General features: G+C 62.7%; 1 protein-coding gene across 2 annotated transcripts in view; it reads left to right on the top strand.

Annotated features, from left to right (window-relative positions):
* The window catches only part of mmp11a (matrix metallopeptidase 11a), a 193,644-nt gene that overhangs the window by 152,567 nt on the left and 22,945 nt on the right, over nucleotides 1–18,132 (top strand). The window contains exon 7 of one of the 2 annotated variants that reach the window (XM_078226757.1): nucleotides 248–505. The exons of the other annotated variant lie outside the window; for it this stretch is intronic. Coding sequence (XP_078082883.1) covers nucleotides 248–505 — 258 coding nt within the window. The remainder of the gene's footprint in view (nucleotides 1–247; nucleotides 506–18,132) is intronic. 2 annotated transcript variants of the gene reach the window in all.

Genomic DNA, 18,132 nt, shown 5'->3' with positions numbered 1-18,132 from the left:
TAACGCTACCGGGACAGGGCTACCCGTATAGGGCTACCGGGACAGGGATACCAGGACAGAGCTGGGACTGACTGGATTGCACTGCAGAGAGCCAGTACAGACTCAATGACTGAATGGCCACTTTCTATGCTGCAATGACTCTCTGTCAATTTCAGATGTGTTGAATCCAGGTTCTGGCAATGAATTGGCCAAATTGATCACATGTCCTGACCTCCTCCTACTCTTTGTTATCTCCATTTCCTTCCAGGCTCAAACTATTGGATCTACGATGGAGAAAACCAGGTGTCTGGGTCCAAATTAATCTCGGAGCTGGGGCTGTCTACTCGAGAGGTCGAGGCTGCTCTGATGTGGGGCTTAGAGGAGAAGAAGATCTATTTCTTCAAAGGAAGCAATTATTGGCAATTCAATGTGAACCAAAATGTTGTGGACAGTATCTACCCACACAGTACCAGCGACTGGCATGGTATCCCTGCCAACATTGATGGGGCATTCCAAGATCAGCATGGTGAGCATCTTTGCCATGGGCCAATCCAGACTGGAGTTGATGCCAGCTGCAGAGATTCAGTTGGGGGGGAGGGGAGGGGGTGAATGAGATGGGAAATCCGTCCGGGGGGTCTGGACTGATGCGAGGACTTTAAAAGCTGCTGCTCACTCCCAGGAGGGGAGAGTTCAACAGTTAAACTTTATTTATGAGTCACAAGTAAGGCTTACATTAACACTGCAATGAAGTTACTGTGAAATTCCTTGAGTCGCCAAACTCCGGCGCCTGTTCGGGTCAATGCACCAAACCAGCACGTCTTTCAGAATGTGGGAGGAAACCGGAGCACCCGGAGGAAACCCACGCAGACACGGGGAGAACGTGCAGACTCCGCACAGACAGTGACCCAAGTTGGGAATCGAACCCGGGTCCCTGGCGCTGTGAAGCAGTGCGAGGCACTGTGGTACCGTGGAGGTTATAAGAACATAAGAAATAGGAGCAGGAGTAGGCCATCTAGCCCCTCGAGCCTGCCCCGCCATTCAATAAGATCATGGCTGATCTGAAGTGGATCAGTTCCACTTACCCGCCTGATCCCTATTACCCCTAATTCCCTTACCGATCAGGAATCCATCTATCCGTGATTTAAACATATTCAACGAGGTAGCCTCCACCACTTCAGTGGGCAGAGAATTCCAGAGATTCACCACCCTCTGAGAGAAGAAGTTCCTCCTCAACTCTGTCCCAAACTGACCCCCCTTATGGGGAGATCAGAGCTGAGGGAGACCACACTGACACCAAGTACCTACCCTTCTCTGTACCCAAATGTAATGCCAACCTGGTGCCCAAACTGAGGATCTCTCTCAACCCACAGAGCAGGAAGAAAACCTCTGATTCATTCATTCCCGTATTCATTCCTGTATCTGGGGGTTTACTGTTGACCCAGTCAGTCCATGCAAGGATCAAGGGTATCGCTCCCAAATATGCGGATACACCTTCCCCACACTGATCGCACTGCGGATACAGCTCCCCCACACTGACCGCACTGCGAATACAGCTCCCCCACACTGACCGCACTGCGGATACAGCTCCGCCGCACTGTGGATACAGCTCCCCCACACAGACCACACTGCGGATACAGCTCCCCCACACAGACCACACTGTGGATACAGCTCCCCCACACAGACCACACTGTGGATACAGCTCCCCCACACAGACCACACTGTGGATACAGCTCCCCCAAACTGACCACACTGTGGATACAGCTCCCCCAAACTGACCACACTGTGGATACAGCTCCCCCACACAGACCACACTGTGGATACAGCTCCCCCAAACTGACCGCACTGTGGATACAGCTCCCCCACACAGACCACACTGCGGATACAGCTCCCCCACACAGACCACACTGTGGATACAGCTCCCCCACACAGACCACACTGTGGATACAGCTCCCCCACACAGACCACACTGTGGATACAGCTCCCCCAAACTGACCGCACTGTGGATACAGCTCCCCCACACTGACCGCACTGTGGATACAGCTCCCCCACACTGACCGCACTGCGGATACAGCTCCCGCACACTGACTGCACTGCAGATACAGCTCCCCCACACTGACCACACTGCAGATACAGCTCCCCCACACTGACCACACTGTGGATACAGCTTCCCCCCATACAGACAGCACTGTGGATACAGCTACCCCACACTGAGCGCGCAGGGGACACACCTCCTCCACACTGATTGTACTGCGGACTCACCTCCCCGGCACAGATTGCACTGCGGACACTCCTCCCCCCACACTGAATGCACGGCAGACACACCTCCCCTCACACAGACCGCACTGTGGACACACCTCCCCCATACTGGGTGCACTGCGGACACACGTCCCCCGCACTGACCGCACTGCAGATATACCTCCTCCACACTGACCGCACTGCAGATATACCTCCTCCACACTGACCGCACTGCAGATATACCTCCTCCACACTGACCACACTGTGGACACACCTCACCCACACTGACCGCACTGCAGGCACACCTCCCCCCACACAGACCACACTGCGGACACACCTCCCCGGCACTGACCGCAATGCGGACACACCTCCCCGGCACTGACCGCAATGCGGACACACCTCCCCGGCACTGACCGCACTGCGGACACACCTCCCCCCACCCTGACAGCACTGCGGATAGACCTCCACCCACCACTGACTGCACTGCGGACACACCTCCGCCACACTGACCGCACTGCGGACACACCTCCCCGGCACTGACCGCACTGCGGACACACCTCCCCGGCACAGACCACACTGCGGACACACCTCCCCGGCACTGACCGCACTGCGGACACACCTCCCCGGCACAGACCACACTGCGGACACACCTCCCCGGCACTGACCGCACTGTGGACACACTTCCCCCACATTGATGGCACTGCGCTCACACCTCCCTCACACTGATTGCACTGCAGACACACATCCCCCACACTGATTGCACTGTGGACACTCCTCCCCCACACTGACCACCCTGCGGATACACCACCCCCCACAATGACCGCACTGCAGACACACGTCCACCGCACTAACCGCACTGCGGACACACTTCCCCCCACACTGACTGCACTGCAGACACACCTCCCCCTGTACTGACCGCACTGCAGTTACACCTCCCCCCACACTGACCACACAGCGGAAACACCTCCCACCACACCGACCGCGCTGTAGACACACCTCCCCCCACACTGACCGCACAGCGGAAACACCTCCCCCCACACTGACCGCACAGCGGAAACACCTCCCACCACACCGACCGCACTGCAGACACACCTCCCCCCACACTGACCGCACAGCGGAAATACCTCCCACCACACTGACCGCACTGCAGACACACCTCCCCCACATTGACAGCACTGCGGACACACCTCTCCCCACACTGATTGCACTGCAAACACACCTACCCCATACTGCAGATACACCTCCCGCCCACTGACCGCACTGCGGACACACCTCCCCCCACACGGACTGCACTGCGGATACACCTCCCCCGCTCTGACCACACTGTGGACACAGCTCCCCCACACTGACCGCACTGTGGACACACCTCCCGCACACTGAATGCACTGCGGACACACCCCCCCAACACTGATCACACTGCGGACACGCCTGCCCCCACCCTGACCGCACTGCGGATATACCTCCCCCCACACTGACTGTACTGAGGACACACTTTCCCCGCACTAGCCTCACTGCGGACACACCTCGCCCGCACTGGCCACACTGCGAACACTGCTCCTCCACACAGACCGCACTGCGGATGCACCTCCCCCGCCCTGACTGCACTGCGGACACTGCTTCCCCACACTGACCGCACTGCGGGCACACCTCCCCATGCACTGACCGCACTGCAAACACACCTCCCTCACAATGACGGCCCTGCGGACACACCTCTCCCACACTGGCTGCACTGCAGACACACCTCCCCACACTGACCGCACTGTGGACACACCTTCCCCACATTGAAGGCACTGCGGACACACCTCCCCGCACACCGCCCGCACTGCGAGCACACCTCCCCCACACTGACCGCACTGCGGACACACCTCCCCCACACTGACCGCACAGGGGACACACCTCCTCCACACTGAACGTACTGCGGACCCACCTCCCCCACACTGACCGCACTGCGGACACACCTCCCCGGCACTGACCGCACTGCGGACTCACCTCCCCGGCACTGACCGCACTGCGGACTCACCTCCCCGGCACAGATTGCACTGCGGACACTCCTCCCCCCACACTGACCGCACGGCAGACACACCTCCCCTCACACAGACCGCACTGTGGACACACCTCCCCCATACTGGGTGCACTGCGGACACACCTCCCCCGCACTGACCGCACTGCAGATATACCTCCTCCACACTGACCACACTGTGGACACACCTCACCCACACTGACCGCACTGCAGGCACACCTCCCCCCACACTGACCGCACTGCAGAAACACCTCCCCCGCACTGACCGCACTGCGGACACACCTCCCCCGCACTGACTGCACTGCAGACACACCTCCCCCACACTGACCGCACTGCGGGCACACCTCCCCCACACTGCCTGCACTGCGGACTTACCTCACCCCACACTGATCGCACTGCAAACACACCTACCCCATACTGCAGATACACCTCCCCCGCACTGACCGCACAGCGGATGCACCTCCCCCACCCTGACCGCACTGCGGGCACACCTCCCCCCACACTGACCGTACTGCAGACACACCTCCCCCACACTGACCGCACTGCAGATACACCTCCCCCACATTGACCGCACTACAGAGACACCTTCCCTCACACTGACCGCACTGTGGACACACCTCCCCCATACTGGGTGCACTGCGGACACACCTCGCCCGCACTGACCACACTGCAGATATACCTCCTCCACACCGACCACACTGTGGACACACCTCACCCACACTGACCGCACTGCAGGCACACCTCCCCTCACACGGACCGCACTGCAGATACACCTCCCCCGCACTGACCGCACTGCGGACACACCTCCCCCGCACTGACTGCACTGCGGACACCCCTCCCCCCACACTGACCGCACTGCAGACACACCTCCCCCATACTGACCGCACTGTGGGCTCATCTCCCTCCACACTGCCTGCACTGCGGACTCATTTCACCCACACTGACCGCACTGCGGACACACCTCCCCCTACCCTGACCGCAGTGCAGATAGACCTCCACCCACCACTGACTGCACTGCGGACACACCTCCCCGGCACTGACCGCAGTGCGGACACACTTCCCCCACATTAATGGCACTGCGCTCACACCTCCCTCACACTGATTGCACAGCGGACACACCTCCCCTGCACTGACCGTACTGCGGACGCACCTCACCCACACTGACCGCACTGCGGACACACCTCCCCCACATGGACTGTACTGCGGATGCAGGGCCCCCACACTGTGGATACACCTCCCCTCACATTGACCACACTGCGGACACACCTCCCCCACACTGCGGATAACCTCCCCCCATGCTGACCGCACTGCAGATACACATCTCCCACACTGACAACACTGCGGATGCACGACCCCCCACACTGACCACACTGCACATACACCTCCCCCACACTGCGGACGCACCTCCCCCACACTGATGGCACTGCGGACGCACCTCCCCCACACTGATGGCACTGCGGACACACCTCCCCCGCGCTGACCGCACTGCGGACACACCTCCCCCCACACTGACCGCACTGCGGATACACCTCCCCTGCACTGACCGCACTGCGGACACACCTCACCCACACTGACCACACTGCAGACACACCGCCCCCAAACTGATCGCACTGCGGATACAACCCCCCGCACCGCCCCCCCTCCCCACACTGTGGACACACCTCCCCCACACTGACCGCACTGCAGATACACATCCCCCCACACTGACCGCACTGCGGAAACACCTCCCACCACACTGACCGCACTGGAGACACACCTCCCACACTGACAGCACTGCGGACACACCTCTCCCCACACTGATCGCACTGCAAACACACCTACCCCATACTGCAGATACACCTCCCCCGTACTGACCGCACTGCGGACACACCTCCCCCCACACGGACTGCACTGCGGATACACCTACCCCGCTCTGACCACACTGTGGACACAGCTCCCCCACACTGAACGCACTGCGGACACACCTCCCCTGCACTGATCACACTGCGGACACGCCTCCCCCCACCCTGACCGCACTGCAGATATACCTCCCCCCACACTGACTGTACTGAGGACACACTTTCCCCGCACTCGCCTCACTGCGGGCACACCTCGCCCGCACTAGCCTCACTGCGGGCACACCTCGCCCGCACTGACCACACTGCGAACACTGCTCCTCCGCACTGACCGCACTGCGGATACACCTCCCCCACCCTGACTGCACTGCGGACACTGCATCCCCACACTGACCGCACTGCGGGCACAGCTCCCCTGCACTGACCGCACTGCGAACACACCTCCCTCACAATGACGGCACTGCGGACACACCTCTCCCACACTGGCTGCACTGCAGACACACCTCCCCACACTGACCGCACTGTGGACACACCTTCCCCACATTGAAGACACTGCGGACACACCTCCCCGCACACCGACCGCACTGACGGACACACCTCCCCGCACACCGACCGCACTGCGGACACACCTCCCCCACACTGATCGTACTGTGGACCCACCTCCCCCACACTGACTGCACTGCGGACACACCACCCCGGCACTGACCGCACTGCGGACTCACCTCCCCGGCACTGACCGCACTGCGGACTCACCTCCCCGGCACAGATTGCACTGCGGACACTCCTCCCCCACACTGACTGCACTGCAGACACACCTCCCCTCACACAGACCGCACTGTGGACACACCTCCCCCACACTGACTGCACTGCAGACACACCTCCCCTCACACAGACCGCACTGTGGACACTCCTCCCCCACACTGACTGCACTGCAGACACACCTCCCCTCACACAGACCGCACTGTGGACACACCTCCCCCACACTGATCGCACTGCAGACACACCTCCCCTCACACAGACCGCACTGTGGACACACCTCCCCCACACTGATCGCACTGCAGACACACCTCCCCTCACACAGACCGCACTGCAGACACACCTCCCCTCACACAGACCGCACTGTGGACACACTTCCCCCCACACTGATCGCACTGCAGACACACCTACCCCATACTGCAGATACACCTCCCCCGCACTGACCTCACAGCGGATACACCTCCCCCACCCTGACCGCAGTGCGGGCACACCTCCCCCCACACTGACCGCACTGCAGACACACCTCCCCCACATTGACCGCACTACAGAGACACCTCCCCTCACACTGACCGCACTGTGGTCACACCTCCCCCATACCGGGTGCACTGCGGACACACCTCGCCCGCACTGACCACACTGCAGATATACCTCCTCCACACTGACCACACTGTGGACACACCTCACCCACAATGACCGCACTGCAGGCACACCACCCCCACACTGACCGCACTGCTGATACACCTCCCCCGCACTGACCGCACTGCGGACACACCTCCCCCGCACTGACTGCACTGCGGACACTCCTCCCCCCACACTGACCGCACTGCAGACACACCTCCCCCACACTGACCGCACTGTGGGCTCACCTCCCCCACACTGCCTGCACTGCGGACTCATTTCACCCACACTGACCGCACTGCGGACACACCTCCCCCTACCCTGACCGCACTGCAGATAGACCTCCACCCACCACTGACTGCACTGCGGACACACCTCGCTGGCACTGACCGCAGTGCGGACACACTTCCCCCACATTAATGGCACTGCGCTCACACCTCCCTCACACTGATTGCACAGCGGACACACCTCCCCCACACTGACCGCACTGTGGACACACCTCCCCTGCACTGACCGCACTGTGGACACACCTCCCCCACACTGAACGCACTGTGGACACACCTCCCCTGCACTGATCACACTGCAAACACACCACCCCTTCACTGACCGCACTGCGGATACACCTCCCCACACACTGACTGCACTGCAGATACACCTCCCCCCTCACTGACCGCACTGCGGAAACACCTCCCACCACACTGACCGCACTGCAGACACACCTCCCCCACATTGACAGCACTGCGGACACACCTCCCTCGACACTGATCGCACTGCAAACACACCTACCCCATACTGCAGATACACCTCCCCCGCACTGACCGCACTGCGGATAGACCTCCCCCAACCTGACTGCGCTGCGGACGCAGCTCCCCCCACATTGACCGCACTGCAGACACACCCCCCCCACACTGACCGCACTGCAGATATGCCTCCCCCCACACAGACTGTACTGAGGACACACTTTCCCCGCACTAGCCTCACTGCGGGCACACCTCGCCCGCACTAGCCTCACTGCGGGCACACCTCGCCCGCATTGACCGCACTGCGGATTGCACCTCCCCCACCCTGACTGCACTGCGGACACTGCTTCCCCACACTGACCGCAATGCGGGCACAGCTCTCCTGCACTGACCGCACTGCGAACACACCTCCCCACATTGACCGCACTGCGGACACAGCTCCCACACACTGACCGCACTGCAGATGCACCTCCCCCCACATGGACCGCACTGCAGAGACACCTCCCCCACCCTGACCGCACTGCGGGCACACCTCCCCCCACACTGACCGCACAGCAGACACAGCTCCCGCCACACTGACCGCACTGTGGACACACCTCCCCCATACTGACTGCACTGCGGATACACCTCCCCCACATTGACAGCACTGCGGACACACTTCCCCCGACACTGATCGCACTGCAAACACACCTACCCCATACTGCAGATACACCTCCCCCGCACTGACCGCACTGCGGATACACCTCCCCCAACCTGACTGCGCTGCGGACGCAGCTCCCCCCACATTGACCGCACTGCAGACACACCTCCCCCACACTGACCGCACTGCGGATACACCTCCCCCCACACTGACCGCACTGCGGACACACCTCCCCCGCACTGACCGCACTGCGGATACACTTCCCCCCACACTGACCGCACTGCAGACACACCTCCCCCACACTGACCGCACTGCGGATACACCTCCCCCCACACTGACCGCACTGCGGATACACCTCCCCCCACATTGACCGCACTGCGGACACACCTCCCCCACACTGACCGCACTGCGGATACACCTCCCCCGCTCTGACCACACTGCGGACACAGCTCCCCCACACTGACCGCACTGTGGACACACCTCCCGCACACTGAATGCACTGCGGACACACCTCCCCCACACTGACCGCACTGCGGACACGCCTCCCCCCACCCTGACCGCACTGCAGATATACCTCCCCCCACACAGACTGTACTGAGGACACACTTTCCCCGCACTAGCCTCACTGCGGGCACACCTCGCCCGCACTAGCCTCACTGCGGGCACACCTCGCCCGCACTAGCCTCACTGCCGGCACACCTCGCTCACACTGGCCACACTGCGAATACAGCTCCTCCGCATTGACCGCACTGCGGATACACCTCCCCCACCCTGACTGCACTGCGGACACTGCTTCCCCACACTGACCGCAATGCGGGCACACCTCCCCTGCACTGACCCCACTGCGGACACACCTCCCCCCACACTGACTGCACTGCAGACACACCACTCCCACGCTGGCTGCACTGCAGACACACCTCCCCCACACTGACCGCACTGTGGACACACCTCCCTCACAATGATGGCACTGCAGACACACCTCCCCCCACACTGACCGCACTGCAGATACACCTCCCCCACCCTGACTGCACTGCGGACACTGCTTCCCCACACTGATCGCACTGCGGACTCACCTCCCCGCACACCGACCGCACTGCGGACACACCTCCCCCACACTGATCGCACTTTGGCACACCTTCCCCACATTGAAGGCACTGCAGACGCACCTCACCCACACTGATCGCACTGCGGACTCACCTCCCCGCACACCGACCGCACTGCAGACACACCTCCCCCACACTGACCGCACTTCGGACACACCTCCCCCACACTGAACGCACTGCAGATATACCTCCCCCACACTGATCGCACTGCGGACACACCATCCCCGCACTGAGGACACACCTCTCCCACACTGGCCACACTGCGGACACACCTGCTCCGCACTGCAGGCACACCTCCCCCTCACTGACCGCACTGTGGACACACCTCCCCCACACTGACCGCCCTGCAGACACACCTCCCCACATTGACCACACTGTGGACACAGCTCCCACACACTGACCGCACTGCAGATGCACCTCCCCCCACATGGACCGCACTGCAGAGACACCTCCCCCGCCCTGACCACACTGCGGGCACACCTCCCCCCACACTGACCGCACAGCAGACACAACTCCCCCGCCCTGACCGCACTGCGGGCACACCTCCCCCCACACTGAGCGCACAGCAGACACACCTCCCCCCACACTGACTGCACTGCAGACACACCTCCCCCACACTGACCGCACTGCAGACTCACCTCATCCAAACTGGCAGCATTGCGGACACACCTCCCCCACACTGACCACCCTGCGGACACACCTCCCCCACACTGCGGGCACACTTCCCCCTCACTGACCGCACATGCGGACACACCTCCCCCTCTACTGACCGCACCGCAGATACACCTCCCCTGCACTGACCACACTGTGGACTCACCTCCCCCACACTGACCGCACTGCGGATACACCTCCCTGCACTAACCGCACTGCGGACACACCTCCCCCGATACTGACAGCACTGCGGACACACCTCCCCCACACTGACCACATTGCGGACACACCTGCTCCGCACTGCAGGCACACCTCCCCCTCACTGACCGCACTGTGGACACACCTCCCCCACACTGATCGCACTGCGGACACACCATCCCCACACTGAGGACACACCTCTCCCACACTGGCCACACTGCGAACACATCTCCTCCGCACTGACCGCACTGCGGACACACCTCCCCCCGCACTGACCGCAGTGCAGATACACCTCCCCTGCACTGACCGCACTGCGTACTCACCTCACCCACACTGACCGCACTGCGGACACACAGCCCTCCACACTGACTGCGCTGCGGACACACCTCCTCCAACACTGACCGCACTGCGGACACACCTCCCCCAAACTGACCGCATGGTGGACACACCTCCCCCACACTGACCGCATTGTGGACACACCTACCCCGCACTGACCACACTGTGGTCACACCTCCCCCACACTGACAGCACTGCGGACACACCTCCCCCACATTGACCGCAGTGCGGACACACAACCCCCCACACTGACCGCACTGCGGACACACCTCCCACCACACTGACCGCACTGCGGATACACCTCCCCCCACACTGACCGCACTGCAGACACACCTCCCCCACACTGACCGCACTGCGGATACACCTCCCCCCACACTGACCGCACTGCGGATACACCTCCCCCCACATTGACCGCAATGCGGACACACCTCCCCCACACTGACCGCACTGCGGATACACCTCCCCCGCTCTGACCACACTGCGGACACAGCTCCCCCACACTGACCGCACTGTGGACACACCTCCCGCACACTGAACGCACTGCGGACACACCTCCCCCACACTGACCGCACTGCGGACACGCCTCCCCCCACCCTGACCGCACTGCAGATATACCTCCCCCCACACAGACTGTACTGAGGACACACTTTCCCCGCACTAGCCTCACTGCGCGCACACCTCGCACGCACTAGCCTCACTGCGGGCACACCTCGCCCGCACTAGCCTCACTGCGGGCACACCTCGCCCGCACTAGCCTCACTGTCGGCACACCTCGCTCACACTGGCCACACTGCGAATACAGCTCCTCTGCATTGACCGCACTGCGGATACACCTCCCCCACCCTGACTGCACTGCGGACACTGCTTCCCCACACTGACCGCAATGCGGGCACACCTCCCCTGCACTGACCGCACTGCGGACACACCTCCCTCACAATGACGGCACTGCGGACACACCTCCCCCACATTGACCGCACTGCAGACACACCTCCCCACATTGACCGCACTGCGGACACAGCTCCCCCACACTGACCGCACTGCAGATACACCTCCCCCCACATGGACCGCACTGCAGAGACACCTCCCCCGCCCTGACCGCACTGCGGGCACACCTCCCCCCACACTGACCGCACAGCAGACACACCTCCCCCCACACTGACCGCACTGTGGACACAACTCCCCCATACTGGCCGCACTGCGGACACACCTCCCCCGCACTGACCGCACTGCAGATACACCTTCCCTGCACTGACCGTACTGCAGACGCACCTCACCCAACACTGATCGCACTGCAAACACACCTACCCCATACTGCAGATACACCTCCCCCGCACTGACCGCACTGCGGATAGACCTCCCCCAACCTGACTGCGCTGCGGACGCAGCTCCGCCCACATTGACCGCACTGCAGACACACCTCACCCACTCTGCCCGCACTGCGGACACACCTCCCCCACACTGACCGTACTGCAGACACACTTCCCCACATGGACCGCACTGCAGAGACACCTCCCCCGCCCTGACCGCACTGCGGGCACACCTCCCCCCACACTGACCGCACAGCAGACACAACTCCCCCGCCCTGACCGCACTGCGGGCACACCTCCCCCCACACTGAGCGCACAGCAGACACACCTCCCCCCACACTGACTGCACTGCAGACACACCTCCCCCACACTGACCGCACTGCAGACTCACCTCATCCAAACTGACAGCATTGCGGACACACCTCCCCCACACTGACCACCCTGCGGACACACCTCCCCCACTCTGCGGACACACTTCCCCCTCACTGACCGCACATGCGGACACACCTCCCCCTCTACTGACCGCACCGCAGATACACCTCCCCTGCACTGACCACACTGTGGACTCACCTCCCCCACACTGACCGCACTGCGGATACACCTCCCTGCACTAACCGCACTGCGGACACACCTCCCCCGATACTGACAGCACTGCGGACACACCTCCCCCACACTGACCACACTGCGGACACACCTGCTCCGCACTGCAGGCACACCTCCCCCTCACTGACCGCACTGTGGACACACCTCCCCCACACTGATCGCACTGCGGACACACCATCCCCGCACTGAGGACACACCTCTCCCACACTGGCCACACTGCGGACACACCTGCTCCGCACTGCAGGCACACCTCCCCCTCACTGACCGCACTGTGGACACACCTCCCTCACAATGATGGCACTGCGGACACACCTCTCCCACGCTGGCTGCACTGCAGACACACCTCCCCCCACACTGACCGCACTGCGGATACCCCTCCCCGCACACCGACCGCACTGCGGACACACCTCCCCCACACTGATCGCACTGTGGACACACCTTCCCCACATTGAAGGCACTGCGGACGCACCTCACCCACACTGATCGCACTGCGGACTCACCTCCCCGCACACCGACCGCACTGCAGACACACCTCCCCCACACTGACCGCACTTCGGACACACCTCCCCCACACTGAACGCACTGCAGATATACCTCCTCCACACTGACCACACTGTGGACACACCTCACCCACACTGACCGCACTGCAGATACACCTCACCTGCACTGACCGCACTGCGGATAGACCTCCCCCAACCTGACTGCGCTGCGGACGCAGCTCCCCCCACATTGACCGCACTGCAGACACACCTCCCCCACATTGACCGCACTGCGGACACACCTCCCCCACACTGACCGCACTGCAGACACACCTCCCCACATTGACCGCACTGCGGACACAGCTCCCCCACACTGACCGCACTGCAGATACACCTCCCCCCACATGGACCGCACTGCAGAGACACCTCCCCCGCCCTGACCGCACTGCGGGCACACCTCCCCCCACACTGACCGCACAGCAGACACACCTCCCCCCACACTGACCGCACTGTGGACACAACTCCCCCATACTGGCCGCACTGCGGACACACCTCCCCCGCACTGACCGCACTGCAGATACACCTTCCCTGCACTGACCGTACTGCAGACGCACCTCACCCACACTACCCGCACTGCGGACACACCTCCCCCAACACTGATCGCACTGCAAACACACCTACCCCATACTGCAGATACACCTCCCCCGCACTGACCGCACTGCGGATAGACCTCCCCCAACCTGACTGCGCTGCGGACGCAGCTCCGCCCACATTGACCGCACTGCAGACACACCTCACCCACTCTGCCCGCACTGCGGACACACCTCCCCCACACTGACCGTACTGCAGACACACTTCCCCACATTGACCGCACTGCGGACACACCTCCCCCCACACTGACCGCACAGCAGACACACCTCCCCCCACACTGACCGCACTGTGGACACACCTCCCCCATACTGGCCGCACTGCGGACACGCCTCCCCCGCACTGACCGCGCTGCAGATACACCTCCCCTGCACTGACCGTACTGCAGACGCACCTCACCCACACTACCAGCACTGCGGACACACCTCCCCCCACACTGACTGCACTGCGGACACACCTCCCCCGACACTGATCGCACTGCAAACACACCTACCCCATACTGCAGATACACCTCCCCCGCACTGACCGCACTGCGGATACACCTCCCCCACCCTGACTGCGCTGCGGACGCAGCTCCCCCCACATTGACCGCACTGCAGACACACCTCCCCCCACACTGACTGCACTGCGGACACACCTCCCCCGACACTGATCGCACTGCAAACACACCTACCCCATACTGCAGATACACCTCCCCCGCACTGACCGCACTGCGGATACACCTCCCCCAACCTGACTGCGCTGCGGACGCAGCTCCCCCCACATTGACCGCACTGCAGACAGACCTCCCCCACATTGACCGCACTGCGGACACACCTCCCCCACACTGACCGCACTGCAGACACACCTCCCCACATTGACCACACTGCGGACACAGCTCCCACACACTGACCGCTCTGCAGATGCACCTCCCCCCACATGGACCGCTCTGCAGAGACACCTCCCCCGCCCTGACCGCACTGCGGGCACACCTCCCCCCACACTGACCGCACAGCAGACACAACTCCCCCGCCCTGACCGCACTGCGGGCACACCTCCCCCCACACTGAGCGCACAGCAGACACACCTCCCCCCACACTGACCGCACAGCAGACACACCTCCCGCCACACTGACCGCACTGTGGACACACCTCCCCCATACTGACCGCACTGCAGACACACCTCCCCCACACTGACCGCACTTCGGACACACCTCCCCCACACTGAACGCACTGCAGATATACCTCCTCCACACTGACCACACTGTGGACACACCTCACCCACACTGACCGCACTGCAGATACACCTCACCTGCACTGACCGCACTGCGGATAGACCTCCCCCAACCTGACTGCGCTGCGGACGCAGCTCCCCCCACATTGACCGCACTGCAGACACACCTCCCCCACATTGACCGCACTGCGGACACACCTCCCCCACACTGACCGTACTGCAGACACACTTCCCCACATTGACCGCACTGCGGACACACCTCCCCCCACACTGACCGCACAGCAGACACACCTCCCCCCACACTGACCGCACTGTGGACACGCCTCCCCCGCACTGACCGCGCTGCAGATACACCTCCCCTGCACTGACCGTACTGCAGACGCACCTCACCCACACTACCAGCACTGCGGACACACCTCCCCCCACACTGACTGCACTGCGGACACACCTCCCCCGACACTGATCGCACTGCAAACACACCTACCCCATACTGCAGATACACCTCCCCCGCACTGACCGCACTGCGGATACACCTCCCCACATTGACCACACTGCGGACACAGCTCCCACACACTGACCGCACTGCAGATGCACCTCCCCCCACACTGACTGCACTGCGGACACACCTCCTCCGACACTGATCGCACTGCAAACACACCTACCCCATACTGCAGATACACCTCCCCCGCACTGACCGCACTGCGGATACACTCCCCCAACCTGACTGCGCTGCGGACGCAGCTCCCCCCACATTGACCGCACTGCAGACAGACCTCCCCCACATTGACCGCACTGCGGACACACCTCCCCCACACTGACCGCACTGCAGACACACCTCCCCACATTGACCACACTGCGGACACAGCTCCCACACACTGACCGCACTGCAGATGCACCTCCCCCCACATGGACCGCACTGCAGAGACACCTCCCCCGCCCTGACCGCACTGCGGGCACACCTCCCCCCACACTGACCGCACAGCAGACACAACTCCCCCGCCCTGACCGCACTGCGGGCACACCTCCCCCCACACTGAGCGCACAGCAGACACACCTCCCCCCACACTGACTGCACTGCAGACACACCTCCCCCACACTGACCGCACTGCAGACTCACCTCATCCAAACTGACAGCATTGCGGACACACCTCCCCCACACTGACCACCCTGCGGACACACCTCCCCCACACTGCGGACACACTTCCCCCTCACTGACCGCACATGCGGACACACCTCCCCCACTACTGACCGCACCGCAGATACACCTCCCCTGCACTGACCACACTGTGGACTCACCTCCCCCACACTGACCGCACTGCGGATACACCTCCCTGCACTAACCGCACTGCGGACACACCTCCCCCGATACTGACAGCACTGCGGACACACCTCCCCCACACTGACCACACTGCGGACACACCTGCTCCGCACTGCAGGCACAACTCCCCCTCACTGACCGCACTGTGGACACACCTCCCCCACACTGATCGCACTGCGGACACAGCATTCCCGCACTGAGGACACACCTCTCCCACACTGGCCACACTGCGGACACACCTGCTCCGCACTGCAGGCACACCTCCCCCTCACTGACCGCACTGTGGACACACCTCCCCCACACTGACCGCACTGCAGACACACCTCCCCACATTGACCACACTGCGGACACAGCTCCCACACACTGACCGCACTGCAGATGCACCTCCCCCCACATGGACCGCACTGCAGAGACACCTCCCCCGCCCTGACCGCACTGCGGGCACACCTCCCCCCACACTGACCGCACAGCAGACACAACTCCCCCGCCCTGACCGCACTGCGGGCACACCTCCCCCCACACTGAGCGCACAGCAGACACACCTCCCCCCACACTGACTGCACTGCAGACACACCTCCCCCACACTGACCGCACTGCAGACTCACCTCATCCAAACTGACAGCATTGCGGACACACCTCCCCCACACTGACCACCCTGCGGACACACCTCCCCCACACTGCAGACACACTTCCCCCTCACTGACCGCACATGCGGACACACCTCCCCCAATACTGACCGCACCGCAGATACACCTCCCCTGCACTGACCACACTGTGGACTCACCTCCCCCACACTGACCGCACTGCGGATACACCTCCCTGCACTAACCGCACTGCGGACACACCTCCCCCGATACTGACAGCACTGCGGACACACCTCCCCCACACTGACCACACTGCGGACACACCTGCTCCGCACTGCAGGCACAACTCCCCCTCACTGACCGCACTGTGGACACACCTCCCCCACACTGATCGCACTGCGGACACAGCATTCCCGCACTGAGGACACACCTCTCCCACACTGGCCACACTGCGGACACACCTGCTCCGCACTGCAGGCACACCTCCCCCTCACTGACCGCACTGTGGACACACCTCCCCCACACTGACCGCACTGCAGACACACCTCCCCACATTGACCACACTGCGGACACAGCTCCCACACACTGACCGCACTGCAGATGCACCTCCCCCCACATGGACCGCACTGCAGAGACACCTCCCCCGCCCTGACCGCACTGCGGGCACACCTCCCCCCACACTGACCGCACAGCAGACACAACTCCCCCGCCCTGACCGCACTGCGGGCACACCTCCCCCCACACTGAGCGCACAGCAGACACACCTCCCCCCACACTGACTGCACTGCAGACACACCTCCCCCACACTGACCGCACTGCAGACTCACCTCATCCAAACTGACAGCATTGCGGACACACCTCCCCCACACT

This window comes from Mustelus asterias, chromosome 13 (assembly GCF_964213995.1).
Source record: "Mustelus asterias chromosome 13, sMusAst1.hap1.1, whole genome shotgun sequence".
Taxonomy (NCBI): domain Eukaryota; kingdom Metazoa; phylum Chordata; class Chondrichthyes; order Carcharhiniformes; family Triakidae; genus Mustelus; species Mustelus asterias.
The sequence above is the reverse complement of the archived record's forward strand: the minus strand, read 5'-3'. Positions and strand labels throughout refer to the sequence as shown.